The sequence below is a fragment of the Hippichthys cyanospilos genome, chromosome 3, assembly GCF_059441005.1.
Source record: "Hippichthys cyanospilos isolate Australia breed blue-spotted pipefish chromosome 3, RoL_Hcya_1.0, whole genome shotgun sequence".
In the NCBI taxonomy this organism is placed as follows: domain Eukaryota; kingdom Metazoa; phylum Chordata; class Actinopteri; order Syngnathiformes; family Syngnathidae; genus Hippichthys; species Hippichthys cyanospilos.
This window is the reverse complement of record NC_142371.1, coordinates 1,838,247-1,859,456: the sequence shown is the minus strand read 5'-3', so window position 1 is coordinate 1,859,456 and position 21,210 is coordinate 1,838,247. Positions and strand designations below refer to the sequence as shown.

Here is a 21,210-nt window from a genome sequence, read left to right as displayed (position 1 = left end):
GTCAGGGATGAAAGGCCGATATGGAGGTGTCTGTCCTTCACTTGTCTCCTTTTGTAGCATGTTTACCTATTTCACAATATAATTTTCATTGTGCACAAAAGACATCTACACAGATTATTTTATTATTTTTTTTTCCACTCATGTAAAAAGATAAATCTAGACACGTTTTGATGTTGGAAGACCTTCTATTTAATTCAATGTCACCATGATGAGAAGCAGACTTGCAAACTCGTCCTCATGTCCTTGTCCACATGATGAGAATTCATCCTAACTTGGTTTACTTCTTAAGGGTGAAATGAGGCTTGTTTTGATTTAAAAAAATAAATAAATAAAGCGGTTGTGTTGGAGGCATTTGTTTACCCACCATACAAAATAATTTACTGTACATTAAGTTTTAGTTATAATCAAAAATAAATGCAAAGACAGTTGATAAAGTAAAACTCACATTTATTTCCTTAAACACTTGACAGCCCATCAACTTGAGTTTTGTATTAATATTAAAATATTTAAAAATAAAATAATACAATCTGTACCAGAATATAATCTCACCAGCATACTTATTTTCTGTGCTCATTTAACAAAGCTGACAAAGCTCAATGACAAACACACCATGACAATATCAACTCAGGCACTTCAAACAGACAGAATGAACATTATTATTCACTTTTTCACAAGTGCAGTATAAAAGAGGAGAACATAGAAGACAATATTTCCACATAAAGTTTTGTTCAAAGTTTACAAGTCCTTTCTAAACAAAATTAAAAAACGTTTTATTGCAAAATATTGTTTTAGTGCAGCATATTCATACTTTGAGGTATGCAACAATAAACATTTATTTTTTATGTTATATGCACCATTTTCTACTACATTGAAGTGTGAAAATGCTGCGAGCTGAAAACAAACACAAGGACAAGTCACCAAGATACTTCCAAATATCATTCCTATCTTTCAAAGGACAAGAAAGTACAAGAAAAAAAGACTTTTTACCAGCAGTTAAAAAAACTGTTTGGATTTCGATTTGACTTTATAAGATATTGTGTCAAGGAATTTGAACAAAAATGAGTGGACGTATAAACAGATATTATGGACACTTGAAAATTATATTCCTGCATAAAAAGAGTTCATCACCCAGATAAAACTAAAGTAAACCTCATGGATACTATGGCAAAGTAGTTCAACTGTGTCTGCCTACCTGTTAACTACTTAGAGACAGGCAAAGAATCAAATCAGTCGGTCTCTTGTCGGTAATTCAAGACATAGTAGTCGTGGACGTACATTAGGACGGCGAATGGTTGTCCAATTATGATTGAAATCCACACTGCAGCGTTGCCATAGTTACCACGAAGGTTTTGGCCAACAAACCAGGCTAATGGAAGCTAATGAGGAATAAAGACAACAACATTGATGTTTATTAGGAGAGAAGAGATTGTACTGTAATCCCATAGAGATCAAACTATGTGTCACTATGCTCAAAAGGTTGGCAAAGAACCATATTTTGTTACTAAATTCAAGTTTTAGTGGCGATGATACAACTCACTATCAGGCAATAGAAGCACGTGAGTTCTCACAAACAACCAGAGTAAAGCTAATGATAAAAACAAATGTATAATTATGATTAAAAACCTAAAAAAATGTTGTTTATGTTTTGAGTACAGTATACAGAACTAGTTTGCATTATTAATAACTTGCACCAAAAAATATTACTTTTTTTAGCTCCTTGTAACTACTGTCGCAGTTAGAATATACGGGGATCTAAATCAGTTTACCTGAGCCATCATGCCCATGAAGGCCCAAAGCCGGAACATCCTCAGAGGGACACTCACCAGATACTAACAAAAAGATAGGAAAAAGAAACAACAGTTTTGGTATTGAACACTTGAAACTTTATATCTGCTTCTAAATGTTTGCATTTGGAGAGGGTAAGTTCATAGGCTCAGTTGTACCTCATGAAAGAATGCCGACAAGAAGAAAACTGCAGACTGGCTGACTATCTTACTAAAACCCTTTCTCAGCAAAGGCTTGTAAAAGTGCCTGCAAAAAGAACACAATGTGATGTGGCATTACATTTAAAAGGAAAGAATATATTGCATAGAGTTAACTACTTGTCATAAGATATCTTGATATTTGTCTAAAGATAATATATTTGTCTTAAGATAATAACAGGACAGAGCTATTAAGTAGTAGTCCAATGCACATCTAAAAAAAACACTAAAAAACCTTCACATAAACATAAGCACAAACTCACTCACTTGTGTGCCTTGGCCACGTGAGGGCAATATATTACAGGCATACAGATATGCATTGTTTTCAGAGAGGATAAAGAATATATGCATGCGAGTATTATTTTGTCTGACTTTTTTTCTGATTGAAAAAGGAAGGAAGGAAAAGAAAATGTGGTTAGCAAAGTATGTTTCTGTAAATACTGAATATTTCAATCGGGTTTTTGTACCATAGTTTTTTTAACTATATAAATATATGTTTGAAAAATATTCATGAATAATTGAAAGACTTTATTTTGGATAGTGGCGCAGCATTTTTTTGATACTTAGTTTGATATTTTTGTGTTTTGCTTGTGACTCGCACTTTCTTTCGAGTGATTTTCCAAACACATCCTAGTGTCAAGTACAGTCTGCTCGCATCAAACCGAATGCTCCCCTGAGTTTACGTCGACAATTTTCACTGCGCCATCTCCAAGTTTAAGTGTACGAATAACTCACCGGAGACACCACTTGTGAACGGGGATGTTCCAGTTCTGCCAGAAATATGTCACTGACTCGGAGTTCCTGAAAGATGAGTCAGGGAAAAGGGATACTGAGGCTTTACAAAGCCTAAATAATGGATCAATGTGTATGACACTTTCATTAATACTGATGGAAAACTCTTTCTATCAGACACTTTTAATACCCTCTTGTACCCTCTCGGCTTTGCAAAATGATGAACTGTCACTCATCACATTCACAAGCATAAATTATAGTAACACGAGATTCCAATGAAAACCTAATGAAAATGAGGAGAACACAACAAGAAAACCCAGAGAAGCAATTATTTACCACCAATCTTTGTAGAACTGTCTGTCTCCAAATCGCAGAAGCTCTGCTGTAAAATTCAAAGATGAGTGGAAGAACCAGTAGAAAAACATCAACCACAGCAAGTGGTTGGGAACCTATACCAAAACAGGGATCCATATATAAACATGAGAAGGACATACAGCATGCAATGATATGAAAATGAATGCCATCTGTCAGCAACAAAGCCCTGGATAACAGCCACCCCATGTTTATATTTTGTACTCACGGCCAGTCTTAAGAGTCTCTCAGTCATTCGAGATAGATCCATGTCCTACAACACACGATAGTAAAGAAACTGTTAAACACTCAAAACGGTTCTAAAGATGCCTGCCATGCAGGATCTTCACCTCCAGGGGCTTCATGGAGCTTTGAATGATCGGAATAATCCACTAGAAGAGACAGAAAAATAAAACAAATGTTAGGATACACTCAATTTTGCATCATATTTCATCTTCTCAAGAGATAATGAAGAGATTTCAGTGTAAATGTACCTGTTGTGTTAGACCCACTAACATCTGGATGAGGAAAAGCTGGAGATACATGTACAAAGTTAAAACTTCAACGTATTAGTGCTTGGGGTTGTTAGACAACAACAATTTGATGATTACGCCAAAGTACACTGAAGCTAGTGTGCATTACCTGTTATTTCCCTATAATAAGTAATTCATGCCCTAAAAGTGCATGCAGGGTAATTTGACTTGACTAATAATTGATAGTGGTATGAAAAATCTTTTTACCATCTCAAACAGTCTCCTTAGGAGGAAACTCATGCGAATCTTTGGGGAGCGAGGAAAGTTGAGCTCATAGCATAGAGTCGGAGCAAAGGCAAAGTAGTACAAATCTACAGAGAGACAATGGGGAAGTCAAATGTAAAAATGAAAAACAACAATGAGCTCACAAAAAATAAAAGAAAGGACCTCTGATAGTAAGGTTGCCAGGGTAACACACTTTTTGGTTTCCGTTAAAGTACTTTGAAGATGGACCTATGGCCAAAAAAAACAGGAAGGTCAAATATATAGAGCATAGGTAAAGCTGCAGTAACATAAGCTTGCCTACAGATGTCACTGTAAGTTCACCAGCAAAGGATAAAGCTAAGTTTGAGCGTATGCGTGTATCTTACAAGACAGTGACCTCGCCAGTTTCTTGGCCTTAATGGTGCTCAGCTCCCGACACCACATGTTGACGTCCTTGTACGAGTAGAGTTTTAGGAAGAGAATGGTGTAAGTACTGAGTGCAAAAGCACCTCCGACTGAAAGACAGGAAAGAAGATGACATCCTATGAAAAATGCCCGTATGTAACTGTTATCATACTGAGGGTGGAGCAGTAGCTTTCCTGCAGAGGATCACACTCACTCACTTTATCAGACTAAAACAATTGAACACACGTGTTAGGCACGCAAATAAAGACTTTGGTGCAAGCAGGGTAAGGAACTGGTCAGAACACCTGGCGTCAAATCACAACCGATCCTATTTGTTTGCCATCTTTCTCTCCTAATGTAGCCTGCAGACAGCTACTGGTGACACAGACAATGACATAAACTTTCCATCCAAGTCAGAAAACTTCTATTAACATTGCATGTTCTCTGACATGTTTCTTTTTGAAAACAATTAACTCATACATTGATGTAAAAACAAAAGGAAGCCACTGGAAATCCTTAATCAAATATGACAATTACTATGCTACTTTCCTTTTATTAACCGCCACATACAAAAGAAGTCTTTATTAACACAGTATTTTTTTTCTTATGATTTAAAAAAAAAAACATTTGAATCACTGCAATATGTTCATAGAGATTTTAAAATTGACATGTCTACTTTGTGCCGACAGTGAAGAACATCTTCAGTGAGGAAAGTCAGACTTTTGCAGATTTTGCATGTGCCCCTGAAATTACTGTCCACCCTGTCATTACTGCCCCTTTGAAAATTCTTCAGATTTTTTCAGTGACAATACCATGAGTATTTTGGCATTCATCAACAAAGAACAAAAATGTGGTAAGTGGAAGTGCATATTTTTAAACATCTTTTGCAATTTTCATCACGTGCAGCAGATGTTGTCAATTCTTCTCAATATGGATGTATATATCTTAAACGAATATCTTTTTTTTACCTTAAAACTACTCATTACAGATTAATCGATTGATTAATTAAAAAATAAAATATCATTTGTTTTGTATAGCGAGTCCCAGGGACCCAACAGTATGCAGAGGTAAAATGAGCACGGCAAAGGTAACAAACACTAAAAAGAACCCACGAAATGTTGGAGTAGATGTGTTTAACATAGCAAAGACTGCAGGCTTATTCATTCCCTTTTGATTTTGGCCACTGTGAAGGCAGAAGGGTGTGCATACACACTTCTTGGGCTTGCATGCACACACACACACACACCTGCGTCTTGTAATGCCCTTCCGGTGTGAACAACAGAGCTAGGAGGGGAACAGACAGATGGGCTGACTCCTTTACTCATTCACCTCCCAGTAAGAGGAGAGGACAGGACCCGAGGACAGGGGAGAGGGGACAAAAAGCAGAAGCGACACTTTCTGCTTTTTATGATGTTTGCACATTCAACTTATCTCAATGCCAAGTCAACATCTCGACATAATACATGCAATAGAAGAAGCAAATTACCATGCATTTGCAAGAAATCCATTATCTGCCTCATAATATGTCTCATAAAATTATACATGGCTGCATTAGACTGATGACTAAAAGACAGAAGCAATGCCAAGTATCTCGTCTCACCATGCCGTATATGTTAATGGTGGGAAACATTTGGGGGTTAGGTGACAGAAGTGACCTTGATTGGGATTTTATTTACATCTGCCTGTTGTTCATGGTGAAAGGCGAAACATCTTTAAAAGCAACATTAAGTATAAAAAAATGTTCTGAAAGTGAAAGCTATACTTGGTAGTTTTTGTGTCATTATGCAACTTCTGCATACCAGTTTCCACTTTGCTATGAGTGATACCCATCTGTGAGGACATCATGTTGGGAAAGGGGTGGGGGGTGGGAGTAAGACGAAGCAAAGCACACACAGTGCACCACAGGAAATTATTGAATCTATTTACTATATTTTTCTGACTTTTAAGACCTTAAACACAACCTTACACATGGGTGTCAGCTTTTCCATTTGCCTTCCTATTTACTTTCAATTTAGGGTTAGACAAAGTACAAATAATTACATATTAGCACCAATATAATCTTAATAGGGCTAAAACTAGAATGTCAGGTGAATCGAGTGTGAATTATTTACTATACTGGTTTGTTTTCCTTAATGTGAGGAATTGCGTCTTGCGACCCGGTGCACCACATATATGGACATTTCCGGACTGGGTGTATCTTATGGTCCAAAGAATTTAAACTCTAAAATGGATGTATTTCTGGATAGGTTTTTTTTTTTTGCTCATTGTATGAACTTCAACTAAACTTTAAATTTTAAAAGTGAACTATAACGACAATGTGGTTTTAACATAAAATCTGACAATGTAAACCATGTATCGTTAAGCCTACTGTGCATGCATTCATTTTACGCTTTCCAGTATTTAGCCATAGTTTCAATCAGGCAGAAAACTGAACCCCTGATGACCTTTGTCCTGCAAACCATACACTCTTTGGCAACACTACCCTCCTCCTATACTCCTGTCCTCTTCCTACGCCAGCTGGATACAATCCAGTTACGACCAACTGGTCCATTACCACTAACCGGTTCCAATTATGACAGGCTTATAGGAGATGTCTTTCATTGCACAATCAAATGAGTCACATTTTTGAAGGATAAAGATAGCAATGCCTTCTTAAACTAAACTTTAATGCAATCACATTGTTTTCTATTTCCCACAGAGTGATATGTCAGGAGCTCAGTGAGGACGACAATGTAGTACTCACTCCCGCTAGCCAGCAACATCACTATCTAGTTACCAGCTAATTGAGAGCCATGAGAAACGTTTTTTTTTTTATTAACAATAAGAAAAAAATGAAATACCTGGGGTCGCGGAGGGCACCAAGAGGACCACTACAGCGGGGAATGTTAGCATCACCGCCAAATTAAGACTATGGACAAGTAAGCCCACACGCTCACTGAATGAACCCTAGGAAGGAGAAAGACACACAAGGTCAGAGAGGTTGGTTGTAATGAACCAGTCACTGATGCCAACCATATTGTCCTGCCACTGACATTACAGATACATGACAACTTCATAAAGGTAGAGTTTTAAAAGGCTTTTATTTTGTTCCAAATGTCCTAAATGCACATGAAGTTAAATTTCACTTTTCTTTGAAAAAGAGAGGGCTAGTCAGTAATGTAAGATGGGCAGAGAAAACGGATGAAAAAAAAAGTTCAGTCCATGTTTTGTAAATAATAGCAAATTGAGAAATGCAGTTTTGCTACTTACCTTGGACAACTGTCTCTCTGTATACAGAGCCACCATGATAAACACATTGGACACTGTAGAAAACAATCAACAAATTACAATTGTTTTTCCATACAAAATGCTAATAGCATACCGTATATAGCATAGCATGATGCAGCTTTTACCAGAACAGATTTCCAGAGAACTTACACGACTGCAAAATATGACTTGAGGCAGCATATTTTAGCAACAGTTTTGGCAGCCAAAAGAATGACAGTTGACATTTTTTGTTTTAGCTTAACAACAAAGCATTACAAATTTTACAAGGAAACTTTTCTTCCTTAAAACAAGCACAGAAACCCTCTTGGCTTTGCTCTCACATAGACATAATACATAATTACACTCAATTTAACAGCCATTCTGCAACAAGAAATGAGCTAGCACCAACAGACCATACGAATTGTCATGCATGCATACACAAGTATTACAAGTAATTAATTTCCTCTCTTTTACTTCACTGCAGGAGGTTTATTAAATGTCAACATTTATAAAAATAACTGCTCTTATCACTGGTGTGTAAAATGTGATACATTAGAGATCAGGAATGGATTCCATCAGGTTTAGCTCTGAAAGAAATGGTACAGTGAAATCCTGAAATACAAAAAGGATTATAAGAATGTTGAGAAGTCCTAGTATGTTTGTGGAATTTATCTAACAGTGGAAAGGGTATTGCTTTAAAATAAAGTTGAGTCAGGTTTATCAGGCAGTGTAAAAGCAATGTACCTTCCTTCGTTTCTTTGCAGCACAATGCCTATGCGGTATTATCAGTATATAGGCCAAGTGGGCATCCCTCAGGAGGCAAAATGAGCTGCACCAATGCAGACTTTCACCTTATGCATTGTCACATGGCCACATATCTATCTATCTATCTATCTATCTATCTATCTATCTATCTATCTATCTATCTATCTATCTATCTATCTATCTATCTATCTATCTATCTATCTATCTATCTATCTATCTATCTATCTATCTATCTATCCATCCATCCATCCATCCATCCATCCATCCATCCATCCATCCATCCATCCATCCATCCATCCATCCATCCATCCATCCATCCATCCATCCATCCATCCATCCATCCATCCATCCATCCATCCATCCATCCATCCATCCATCCATCCATCCATCCATCCATCTATCTATCTATCTATCTATCTATCTATCATCTATCTATCTATCTATCTATCCATCTATCCATCTATCCATCTATCCATCTATCCATCTATCTATATATTTATACCCCCCCCTGAACTAGATGCCTATAGTACCTACCAATTACTAGGCACACTGCTGGCCAGCTGTAGGGGTCCTTCAAAAATAAGGAAATCACTTGAATAGGGTCAACCAGAACCCCGTATCTGTCAAATCATAACATAGAAAAAAAAATTAAAACGTGTTAAATTGAAATTGGACCACCGCATGCACTTAGTAAAGCCATTGAATATAAATACCTTTCTATTATCTCCCAAGTTTTCAATTCTAGAAATAAATGCTTGGCGATAGAGATACATTCTTTTAATGTTGCAAGGAAGTAAGCTTAGCAATTTGACTTATTACATGTGAAAACAGATGTCACTGAGGAAAATAATGCACATTCAGGGTTGAATAAATACTGGAAACATAAATATTTGTCAGTCTGTTGGGAGTAGTAGCTTGTAACATCTTGATGGCGGAAAGTGTTATTCCTTTCCACTAGAAATAGTTAAAAGGGGCCGTTTCATGGGAGTTCAACTTCACAATGTTGATTCCTCATCCTAAACACCCCCAACATGTTATTTCCCTTCACTGACGTACTGTATTTCTGAGCATTTCTTGCTTATTCCACGCCCTCAGCAACAGCCCCGCCTGAGCGAGAGGCCTGATGACGATGGAAAGCCCCCGCGTACCACTGGTGCAAGAGTAAATACACACTGACTTTGGTATTTTTGTTTCGTTATGGTTCTGGAGTTAAGGGGGAGAGATATTGCATGAGTCGGCCAAGTAAACAGCAACCTACCAATTATCAGTTACAACGTGTTACTGTAGAACATGTCGAAGTGGTGAAAATGTGTGTTTGGGAGCACACAACTGGACTATCGACATCAGTAGTAAAACAATTCACCCGCAGGCGGGAATATTATTATGAGTATTGGATGGTGTATTGACAGTTTTGTATTTTGATGTCAATAAAATGGCTGTTTTTCGCCTCTTTATTCACTCTGCTGGGATAGGCTCCAGCACCCGCGACCCTCATGACTATGAGCGGTCAAAATGATGGATGGATGGATGGATGGATGGATGGATGGCTGTTTTGTGACTGGCAGGCATTAAAGGATGTTATGAAGGGGATGATGCAGCCACACGGTTGGAGGCACGGCTTCCGTAAACAAAGCGTTTCACTTTGGTTAGAAATATTGGTACGATAAAACTCATATCTAATAAATTCAATTGCAGATGTGCTAAATGTAAAGTAAATACATATTTTTTTCATGTGAAAAGTTTGAAATATCATGATATGGACTATTTAATGCATCGCCATTCATTAGCTTCTTTGATTCTGTACAATAAATGTAATGGCATGAAAAAATGTATAAAGAAACTATCAATAACATAATACACAAATTGGATTTAAAAGCTAAGCATACTTACCGTAACAGGTTTTCCAGAAAGAGTCTGGCATTACTTAGTACCTGTAACAAAAAAAAGCAATAGTTACAAGTCACAGTTTAATGTATTTCTTTTGCAAAATGGTGCTCATCAGTCTTTTTTCCCCTCTGTCACTTTTTTCATTAATGGGATAAATTCTCTATTTTCTTCACCATTCTTCCTTGCCTCAACTTTTTCTTCCACTTCATCATACTTTTTCCTCTTGTCCTTTTTTAATCTCTCTGGCTCACTCTCTCCATTTGTGAATGGATGGTGATATCTCATTACCTCACACAAAGACTCCACGCCTGGGGATGGGACAGAAGTTCACAGTTAGGAATGAAGGGAAAACCTCTCGTGATGAACACAACGATCTGTGTTCAAAGGCTGGATTAGCAGCAGGCAGGCTTTGCTATAGCCTCATCCCTGCTCCTATTCTCTCACATTCAGTCCTTCATTTGAGCAGCGAAGACCAAATTCGAGAAAATGTGTTAACATACTTGCTTTGTATTCAATCATTGTGCCATACCTGGAAATAATCTGTCTTGTGGGGGCAGAAAGTACATTTTATCTTGACTGAGGTGCATCTGAGCAGACTGTCAAACTTACTCACAGCACATTAAAGGGAATATTGATCCAAAACAAAACACCTTGCCAAGATGTATATTTATACAGTGTTCAAGCTGGCAAAAGACCAATTCTGACAATGAATAAGACAAAGTGAGTGCGGTGCTCTTAAAGGCAAGTGTTATAAAACTTCAGACTGTTGTTTTTTTATTTATTTTTAGTCATGGTTTAATAGTTTTAGGCTTAAAACATACAGTAAAATATTTAAACGTATCATCCTCAGCAGTAATTAAAGTGATTTCTTATCTGTCCATATCTGTTGCAATCTTGTTTTCAATTTAGATGAGAGACAGTGTGCTGAGGGGTTTTGAATTACATTTACATTAAAACAGGTGTCCATCTTTTAGTATTGAAATTAATATGGCTTTTCATCGGATATTCAAATAAATGGAGATGAGATGGGCAGCATGGGCCTTGTGAGTGTTTTCTTCAGGTACTTCGGCTTCCTCCCATATAATCTATACATCAATTTTCTTTTAAAATTGATCTTTTCTTCTATTCATAATCTTTTATTCAGGAATCTCACGGGACGATAGTGAACGTGACCATTAATCACGGGAGTGGGATGGAATTGACAAAAGCAGACAGGAGCGTGATTATGTAGTAGGAGTTACATGCACAGGCATCTTTAGTTTTCTTTTCATAAGCGTTACACACTAACGTTAGGGACTGCCCTGGACTGGTCACCAGCGTATCACAGAGCACATATTCGACAGACAACCACACCATTCCATTAATATAATAAAACTGGTTTCAGTGAAGACACAAAATTATCCATAGATTTGAAATGGAAGTGTGATGGGTTGTTTGTCCATTTGTGACCTGCGATCTGCTGGCATCCAGTCCAGTGTGTGTGGCCAGCCTGGAATTCAAAATCACCTGTAAACCTAATAAGGGTAACAAATATGGAAATTGGAAGGAAAGATCATATTCATGATGTGAAAATTTTAAAGTAATCTCTTACCAGCATTACCACACACCAGTTTAAAATCCCTCTGTAGTTACTGAAACCACTTGACGAAGTCAGCAGGGACTCCTGTGTCTTGTGACAGCTTGATGGGACAGGAGAATTAAAAAAAAAAAAAAAAATGACAGTTGAATTTGTTATTAAGTAGTGGTTCCAGTGTTTGCGGTCTTTGCAAAAAAAAAAAAAAAAAAAGATTATCTGGTATAACTACAGGCGAACTTTGACGATTCAAACAGGGAGGCGATTCCTGCACTTTAGTAGTTTACTGAAGTCATTGAATGTCACATCGTTGAGCCAATTGTTTAATCGAAAATTGATTGGGACTTTTGGCTATGCAAGTACACCTTATATTTCACTATAGCCACCAGTTAGCATTTCGAGTTGATTCTTACGCTTTACTTTTTAAAGAACGCACAAAAGTGTATCTTTCTCACACAATCAGGTGTGCGATGTAATCTAGGGTAATTTTAGTAATGATACCAACACCATACCACACCAAACAAGCTAACATATGCGTTAGCTTCCCGCCTCAGGTTTGTGTTAATTTCTGTTATTTTTATTTATACAACTCACCTCAATCTCTCATTTATGTCATTGTTACGCTTCCTTTTATCCGACTTTCCTGCGAGTTTGTTTGTCTCCCACAAGCGTTCATCTTTGTCCGCTTTGTTGTTTGGCTTTTTATCGGCGGCCACCGAGAGTTGACTAGCCGACGGGCACTTTTCAATAACTGGCTGCAGACACGCTCCTTTCCCCGCCGCGATCATAGTAGCCCTTCTCCTGCGAGTCAAGGCCCCGGTGCTGTCCATATCTCCCATGGTGGACGGTTAAAACAACGCGAAAAAGTATCAGCCTTATGCTCGCTTGTTCACTTCGAGAAGTAGCATACTTGCTGCCTTATTGAGTCACGCGGGTGTGTGAGCTCTGTAAGAACGGGAAGGAAGTTGTCAAACAAATCCGCCCAAAGTCAGATTTCCGACTGTCCCAAAACATGTTGGTCCACGAAGAAGTCACTACAGGTGTGACGTAGGAGGAAGGAATCGCTGTAATCGGAGACTCCCACTGAAGGGGTTAAGTAGACACAATACCAGGGGTGGCAAAACATTTTGACTCGATGGCCACGGAAAGTTCTAAAAGTTGAAAAAAGGGCCGGATCAGGAGGACATGGATAGAGTGTTTTGATGATTCACCTCAAATAAGAAGATGTAAAAAAAAACATTAGGTTTGATTTCAATTGAAAATTAACCAACACATTACCAAAGTTTTATTCAAGTCCCATGTATTTAACTATTCAATGAAATCACTCTTACAAAAACTGGAAGTTAACAAAAATACATCTTTTTTATTTTATTATTACTAACAGTTACTGTTTTAAACCACTTCATTCAGGATATAAACATTATCAATCTGCTCCTGACTGAAAATGTCTTCAAATTTGGGTTAGGGTTAGACAGACATACTAACCAGTTTTTCCTACAAGTCACCCCATTCATTTACATTAATAAAGTATAATTATTAAAAAAAAAAACAAAAAAAAAACGAAATTACCATGATCTCATAAATGTACCCACAAATGAACTTGTCATCTTGAAAACAAGGATGCATAGGCCTGTGTAGCCCAGTTTTGGAGTTGCTCAAGCACCCCTTAAATAATTTCAAGCACCACTTCTCACATTTAAGAAATGTCAAGATTTTATTTATTGTAGGTTCTTCTTTTTTTTTATTAGGTAATGAAGCATATTAATTTAAATATATTTTATCAACAAAAGTATAGTACACTAAAAATATTTTAAAATATCCCTGAACATCTCATCCTAGAATCATCACTGTTGAGATGGGATTTATGAAAAGTTGAAGGGGATAAACGGTTTTTGAACCTTTATTTATTTATTGTTTTTATCATAGTCCCCGTCAAGGGCTGCACACTAGCTCCAACGGCTAGCTTCTCATGCTTTTATCCCAGTATAAAACTCTTGTTTGGGACATGCATCAACGCTTATTTTACACGCTGCTTCATTTTTTATGCCCCCCGTATTCTGTTTTATTAATGGCAGCAGGTGAATACACATGTCTGTAACTATACTGTAAGTGTCAGTAATGTTCCTAATTTGTTTCTATCCAGAAAATTCGGAGCAGTAAATTGCTTTTATGTGAAAATGCTACAAGCAGTATTATTCTTATTATGATTAGTTGCATGGTTTGTTTTATTGACAATGTTATTGGATAGAATAAAAATACACAGTTGAATGAAAATAGTTTTTGAAAGGAAACTTTTGAAAGGTGCAAATTGGCCCAATCTGTGTCTCTATGATTGGTTGCTATTCCTAAACTACCTAAATGTATGTCACAGTATGAATTTAGAAAACTATATTAGCTTTGAAAGAAGAACTGGAAGTCAAAATATCTAGTTGCATTTTAGCGAGGAATAGTGTAGCTTAGAGAAACTGAAATACATTTCATAATTTCACATTTAGTGACAAGTTGGTTGGACTTAGGTTCCAAATGAATACATTCAAATTCAAATTGCACAATACGTACACATCAAGTTTTTAATTGCAGTTTCTCAAATTTAGCAATTAAAATCAAATATCAACAGTTTAGATTCATTTTCTTGTAACACATACTTCAACCCAAAATGGAACCGTCGTTAGTGATTAATGGGATGCTAAGGCGCACGCACACAGATTGGATTGTAGGGAATCTGCAAAAATAGATAAAACATTAATACAATGCACTTCATAAATCACCACCAAAGTATTACAATTCTCCTGCTAACCTTTTTTAAAACAGTTAATAGTTCCTCCTTGTACAAAGAATGAAGTATTAGATTTCAAAGTGGACTTTGATCAAATGCATCATTTCAAAGAGCTTGTTTCTTATTGTGAGAGATAACACTGTGGTGTACTAGTTAGCAAAGTTGAGAGGTTCTCTATTTGAATCTTGGATTGGGCATGAGAATGGGAATGTTTCACCATGTTATGTCAATTGAACACTTAGCTCTATGGAAGTATGCCCTGCACATATCCATCTCCTTTCTGAGCATTCAAATCGAAAAGTAAGAGTTCGAGCTCCGCTATCCGCCTTATCGTGATGAAACTATGTGAAAGAGTCCCTTCAATGAGACTGGCCCTTCTGTCGTTTCTTCTTCAGTGAGCTTTTACATATCAAGGTGGCATGTGATCACTGGCATTGATTCAGCTTTATCTGTCCTCTATGTCGAAACACTTGTCTTTAAGACTAATGAGGTTTTGGTGCCTGTGGTTGTTGGGATAAGAGCCCTAGGATCATAGATCAATTGCAACTTTATAAGTTATTGTATATGCAACTTTTCAACTTGAAAGTACTGTATAACCTCAAACATGGTCGATCACTTGCTCTGGTCGATCATTTGGTCATATTTAATGCAATTTTTCACTTGGGAAAAAATATCAACTATAAATATGTTTCAAAGTAAAACGAGTCCAAACATTACCGCTATAACTAATGGACAGGCTCATTTTTAAGTTTTGGTTTAATATTCCCACCTGGCACACAGGGATAAAAAGTACTCATGTTGCAACTATCTAATACAGCCATATTAGAACAAGATATAGCTGAATAGCTGACCTGTGGTGTACATTCAGGTTTTTATTTTATTTTTTTTTTGCCTCAGTCATTTTGACAGTACAGCTAGGATGAATACTATATGTGTATCCTACTTTGCCTGCTACTTTATCCCTATTTCGGAAGCGGCTCAGTTCTATGGTGTTCATTACATTCCCCCTCTTTCTGAAAATAACTAAGAAAATACTTTTGGAGTTAATCCTTTTGGTCCTCAATGCATCTTAGCTGAAGTCTCACAAGATTGGCTGAAGTCTCCAGTGATAGGCTGATGTCTCAGTGGAAGGTCCTTCAAACTTTGAGTGACTTTGACACCATTTTTTTTTCTTGCTAGCATAATTTTGTGACATTCAACTACAGCGATAGAAAAAGTCAGAAAGTTAGGTTTGTAGTTGTACTTTTTTTCCCTCTAAGTCCTTCTCAGACGAGAAACCACTCTGTTGCGTGCAAGTCTGCTAATGCGCCACAGATTCAGTTATTTTTGATAACAGCTAGCCATATAAAATTGAGAGAATAAGAGGTTTTAGCAATCCATTATTTATGCCTCACCCAAGGGCCTCAAAAGAGGGCTTTTTTTTCCCCTCCAAAAAGCTGTGCCTCTGAGCCAAAACACAATTTAGCTCTCAGCCTTTAGAAAATGTAATTCTTATTGTATATTTTCACCTTTCATCTCTTCGTTAAGCTATACTCATGTCACCCGTAACAGATTAAACGCGTCTAGTTATAGCTTACATGTTTCTTGGAAACCCCACATTTTGGGACTGTGGAATTTAGATCCCCTCAGCTTGAGCTAAAGCAGAAATACAGGGCTTTGAGGCTCAACCTTACAACACCAAAGTACTAGTTTCTGTGCTTTAGTATAGAACTATTTGCACGACAGTGAATTCTGCAAATTTCACGGGTTACAATATTGATATTTAGCCAGAGAAACAACCCAACACTCACTCAAGGTTTGTTGAAAGAGGAGAGCAAGCGTGATCGAAAATCTAGATAGAAACCAATAGATGTGGAGACAGGAGATAAATATAGCGAAAAGCAAGATGAAGGTGGGGGAGACGATACTGAAGACAGAGCGATATCACACTTTCTACCTACTGTATATCTCCATCTCTGCCTCCAGCTGGGGCGGCAGAAGGAGCGGGAGATAGCGTTTGCCCTTGCAGGCTGTAATGAAGCGGTGGAAGGATAGATGAGTCACTTGAACACAGGCATGGGAGAAATCCACACTCCAACATCATTCAGGTCAGCTGAGTGATGTTGCATGAACTTGTGTTTGTATGTGGGCGAGTGCGAGTGTGTTCTGTGCTTTAGTGTGAGGGACAACTGAGACAGATGCTGATTATATAGGAGACTTGATGGAGTAATAAAAGATGCTGCAAGATAAGCAGTCCGTGATAAAGGATGACGTGATCAATGCTGTAACATGCGGAGGTATTTTTGTTTTGAAAAGCAATCAAGGCATAATGAATGGCATTAAGGCCCTGTTGTTGACAAAACCAAAGGCAGAAGTAACCAAAGTGGGGAGATGAAGTACTTTTTTCTGTGGTTGTTTGTTTCAAATGCCATTACTAATTAAACTATGCAGTTTGGCATAGAATTAGTTTTGAACTAGTATATAATATGTGCATGACTGTTAGTGACTGATTGCCAACGAGGGTGAAGTGATATCCTAGTAAATTATCCTGGGTGCTGCAAGAAATTGTTCAATTTCTCTGAATTCGTCTGACCATTGTCATTTCTTACCGATAAGTACTGTACTGTATTTCATTGCCAACAATATGAAATGGCAGACAGGACAATGAAATGCTCTTTCATTCGACGGCAGAAGTTTAAATAAACCTGTGTATCCACCTGTTGCTATTGATGCAACAGATTAAGCCCCGGCACTGACTTCATTTAAACACTGCATAAATGAGTTTGCACTATAAAAACAATTGATTAAATTTAGGTCAAAAAGAGATCAACACAAACTTTTGGGTTATTCACTTTACCCCAAATATTTGGGTGAATAGAATTTCCCTGGAGACCATGGTCGTTTTCTACTATAACCCCCAATTCTTTTTTTTGAGGCTGATTCATTTGACTCAACCTCTGGAGCTAAATAGTTGCATTGATGACACCGTAAGCCGATTAAGTTCATTTTTGACCTAATTTTGGTTATTTTTGATCCAAGTTTTAAGGTGTACCTTGTAAACTGGATCATAAATCCATCGTGGATCATAAATCCATCCAAAAGGGAACTCAACCAACTTTTTGGGTTAACCATTTAAAAAAAAGGATTGGCTAAATGAATTGCTCACAGTACAATGATTTAAAATTTTAGAAAGTTTATTGCATTTCATTAAAACATACAGCTTTAAAAATGAAAAATAAAGGCAATAAATCATTTGACTGTGAAGTAAAATGTGAAAAAATAATTTAACCATCCTACATTATTTTACGATAAGAAAAAACGTGTATGGATTTAAGAAGATAATGGATGGTATGGTGTCCTGTACCAAGGATTATGGTTTTCTTTTTTTGTGTTAATTTATCAAAAATCTCATTCTTTATGAGAACACAACTTTTCTGTATACATTATCTGGACCAGCATATTATATGTAGATTTTTTTGTTGTCTCGGCTTGTGCGAGGCAAGGTGCATCACGGGGAGACAAATAGAGATGTCATCACGCCGTTAGTGGCCCTGGCGCCACATCAGCACTTCCACAGTTCAGCCAAGGACTCCTGCACACAATGCCTATCCGTCTTTCACCCAGGGAAAGGGAGAGGGGCAGATTCAGTGCTTGCTACTGAGCTCAAATAAGAGTAAAATGTAGAAATGGAAGATGGCAGGAGCATCACTAGGCTTATGAGAATGGAGTATGTAGCACCTCGAAGATGCAAAATGTGTACTCGTTAGATCACAACACACTTTTCAGCCTTGCAGCATAACGTTTCCACAAAAATCGATAGTATTTCATTTGAACAAATAGATAAAACACAAATACATTTGAGCTTTCACTTAATCTAAGCACACAATAAATTTGAGCCTTCACATAATCTAAACAGTAATTATATCTAGTTTCATACAATGTAATGCTGATAGCTTGATTATAATTGAAAAAGATAACTGTAAGAAGCGTGAGTGGGAAAATGTCAATGTCATGGCCTCGCAATGTTAGGGTAGACATTTTACCATCGCATATTGATTCCTTTGTTGCTCATTTTTAAATTTAATTCATATGACAGGCCTGGCATGTACAGGGGTCTATTTGAGAAAAAGGTCATCATAGTGCCTGAAAACCTACGCCAACGTGAGCCTCTTACTGACATGCACAGTGCATTTTGACGATAAATGTCCGTGTCACATTGGCTGCAACCACATGCTACACGTTGACAATGTTGTCAGCCTTAGTATGAATCAAACCTGTCAAATGACATTCCCTTTCAAAAAACCCTGCCTCATTACCTTACTTGACTCCGTGTGGTCATTTCCAAGTAAAAAGGTGACAAAATATTGAAGTTGAACTCACAGATAATCATCTCATTGAAAGCCTTCCAGTAATGTTGTGATGTCCTCTGGAGACTTACAGTTATTCAAGTAGCAAGTGGAATTGAAGGCCACCTAAAATAGTTTGACTTGCTTGAGAATATTAAAGGGCACAAGTGGGAGTTGGAGAGAGTGAGGGCGGGAGAGGGGAGATGGACAAGATTGCATGTGTTTCCATGCACATGGCTTTACTCTGCGTGTGAAGCCAAGAGTGGGCCCGGGGAAATGTCGCTTGCCACTTGCTCGCTGAATTTTGGGATGTAGGAGGGAAACGACTTTGGACTGAGCTCCATGGAGAAGCCTTTCATCTGCGTTGCATTTGGAGCTCCATCTTTAACCCAATGTCCAAATAACCACCGTTGTAGTCTTTGTCTGCCTAAAGGGCTCGAGAGTCATGCGTGTTATCATTTGACGAGTGTAGAATATCACTAAGTAGTGCTTTGCTTTTTGTTGCTTTTTATTGTGTTATTTATATGGAGAAAAAATATACCTGTATGATGCATAGACCTGCATATGCAGAAAAAAATATTTAACATGTCTTTACCATATGTTTGAGGTGCAACAATGAATTGACAACTAATCTATACTAAAATTGATAGTTGATTTGTCAATTAGAGAACTACATTTGTCCAAATTTTGCCCCTCCACAGTTACAATTACCAATGTCTTTATTCATTGTGTTGAATCAAACATTTACAAATATCTGCCTTCATTTTGGAAAACAATGATCAACATTCTTGCCTTTTCTTGCCAAATCCATCCATCCATCCATCCATCCATCCATCCATCCATCCATCCATCCATCCATCCGTCCATCCATCCATCCATCCATCCATCCATCCATCCATCCATCCATCCATCCATCCATCCATCCATCCATCCATTCATCTATCCATCATCCATCCATCCATGCATCCAATTAAAAAAAATGACATGCTAATTTTGTTGTATTTATTGAAGGAATCCAGAAAAAAGCTTCTTGCCTTAAACTAGTTCCTAGCGTGTTCGTTTTTGTTGAAAGATCGCCCATACCACAACATAGTGAAACAATTGATTTAATCCAGACAGAGTGGGAAAGTACACGAGGCCTCGGGCCAGTCCTGCCACAGGTCGGAGCAGAAAATGGCAACGTTTCACCTTCAACATTCAGTTCTTATACCCTTTTGGAGCATCTAGTCCCACTGTGGAATGCAAGTATGTGTGTGTGTGCGTGCTCGTGCGTGCGTGCCTGTCGGTGTGTGCGTGTGTGCGTGCGTGGGGGTCTGTTTGCGTGGGGATGGTGTCTTCAAAAGTCTTTGTTCTGCCGGCCATTCTTTGAAGCGGGAGGAAGTCTGAGCACCATAAAACCCTGACTGATATCTTCTCTTGAAGGCCACACCTAGCCTTTTGCCCATGGTGGAATGTTGGTCGGGGGATGCCATCTGTTCCTTTTGGAGGTGCCGACTTGTCTTTATTTCCCCTGGGCCAGGACCATATCTGCTTTATACTGACATTACATCGTCTCAATCTTTATTAGAATAACACAGTTCCAAGTACACACTATTTTATTGATATATGGAATTTGAAAAATATGAATTTCCTTCATTATTCATTACATTTCTATCTATTTAACTTTGTATATATCTTTTAATGAACTTATGGTCCGATAATATGCTATTTCATTTTTATTGTTTACTTTTATCATAATATACTGTCATTTAATTTTCTCACTAATTTGTTTTGTTTGTTATTTCAAGTTCTATTTAAAGCTGAACAATGTTGGTGGAAGGAGGCACCTGAGAGCCATGCGTGATGAGTTGCAGCTTTTTAAGTAGGAAAAAAGGCTTTACTGATGAGGGAGGAGTGCCATCACCTAGTAATCCTTGTTGAAGGTAAGGCCTTTCCTTTTAAGCTCCAACCCAACAACTTCATCTTCAAAATCAGAATTAATTTGATGCAATACTATCATACTATTACTTCCTTAAAGTTTGAATTGTAACTCGACATAGATGTGTTGCCAGAGAGCATGCCAAATCTAAGAAAAGTGTTTGCCAAGAGCCAAAACTCAAAATCCATAAAAACGTGTACAGTTTTGTTTTAATGCACACAGCCACATGCACACACAGGGCTTATAATGGGAATTTAGTACCGAGATGTGCAACAAGTCAGGCAATTAATTTGGAGTGGACAGTTTTAGAGAACCACAAACCACAAAAATAATGTGCTCCAAACCAAGCCTTGTAAGACTTTAATTTAGTTTTAATGGCGTTTGATATGGGCACTCACAATACAATCGGCTAAAGGATTACATTTAGTGAAGCTCGTCTTATTTTTTAATACCTGGGATTTTGGAATTCCATAAAATTGAGCAATGTTCTTTCCTTCCTTCCGGCTTCCTGAA

General features: G+C 37.6%; 1 protein-coding gene across 3 annotated transcripts; it reads right to left on the bottom strand.

Moving 5' to 3' along the window:
- Positions 1–439: 439 nt before the first annotated feature.
- Positions 440–12,698, bottom strand: LOC148425384 (diacylglycerol O-acyltransferase 1-like). Of its 3 annotated transcripts, XM_088411450.1 has the most exons (18): positions 12,273–12,334; positions 11,697–11,784; positions 10,292–10,413; positions 10,109–10,149; positions 8,753–8,838; positions 7,457–7,509; positions 7,048–7,153; positions 4,189–4,317; positions 3,986–4,051; positions 3,806–3,909; positions 3,560–3,598; positions 3,416–3,457; positions 3,295–3,339; positions 3,051–3,163; positions 2,718–2,783; positions 1,944–2,031; positions 1,767–1,829; positions 440–1,376 (listed from the first exon to the last, which is right to left on the bottom strand). In XM_088411450.1, exons 3-18 carry the CDS (start codon positions 10,388–10,390, stop codon positions 1,227–1,229), a joined length of 1,290 nt encoding a protein of 429 aa, XP_088267576.1. In that variant the 5' UTR covers positions 10,391–10,413; positions 11,697–11,784; positions 12,273–12,334; the 3' UTR covers positions 440–1,226. The 3 variants fall into 3 exon arrangements, with proteins under 3 accessions (XP_088267576.1, XP_088267575.1, XP_088267577.1); XM_088411449.1 differs by lacking the exon at positions 10,292–10,413 and having other exon boundaries at positions 12,273–12,698; XM_088411451.1 differs by lacking the exon at positions 12,273–12,334 and having other exon boundaries at positions 10,279–10,413; positions 11,697–11,778.
- Positions 12,699–21,210: the final 8,512 nt, after the last annotated feature.

Coding starts and splice junctions, on each gene's coding strand:
- LOC148425384 (XM_088411449.1), bottom strand. CDS start 12,517: ATGGGAGATATGGACAGCACCGGGGCCTTGACTCGCAGGAGAAGGGCT. Junction 3,164..3,294: donor AGAGACTCTTAAGACTGGCC/GTGAGTACAAAA, acceptor GTTTTGGTATAG/GTTCCCAACCACTTGCTGTG. Junction 2,784..3,050: donor CAGTTCTACAAAGATTGGTG/GTAAATAATTGC, acceptor CTCATCTTTCAG/GAACTCCGAGTCAGTGACAT.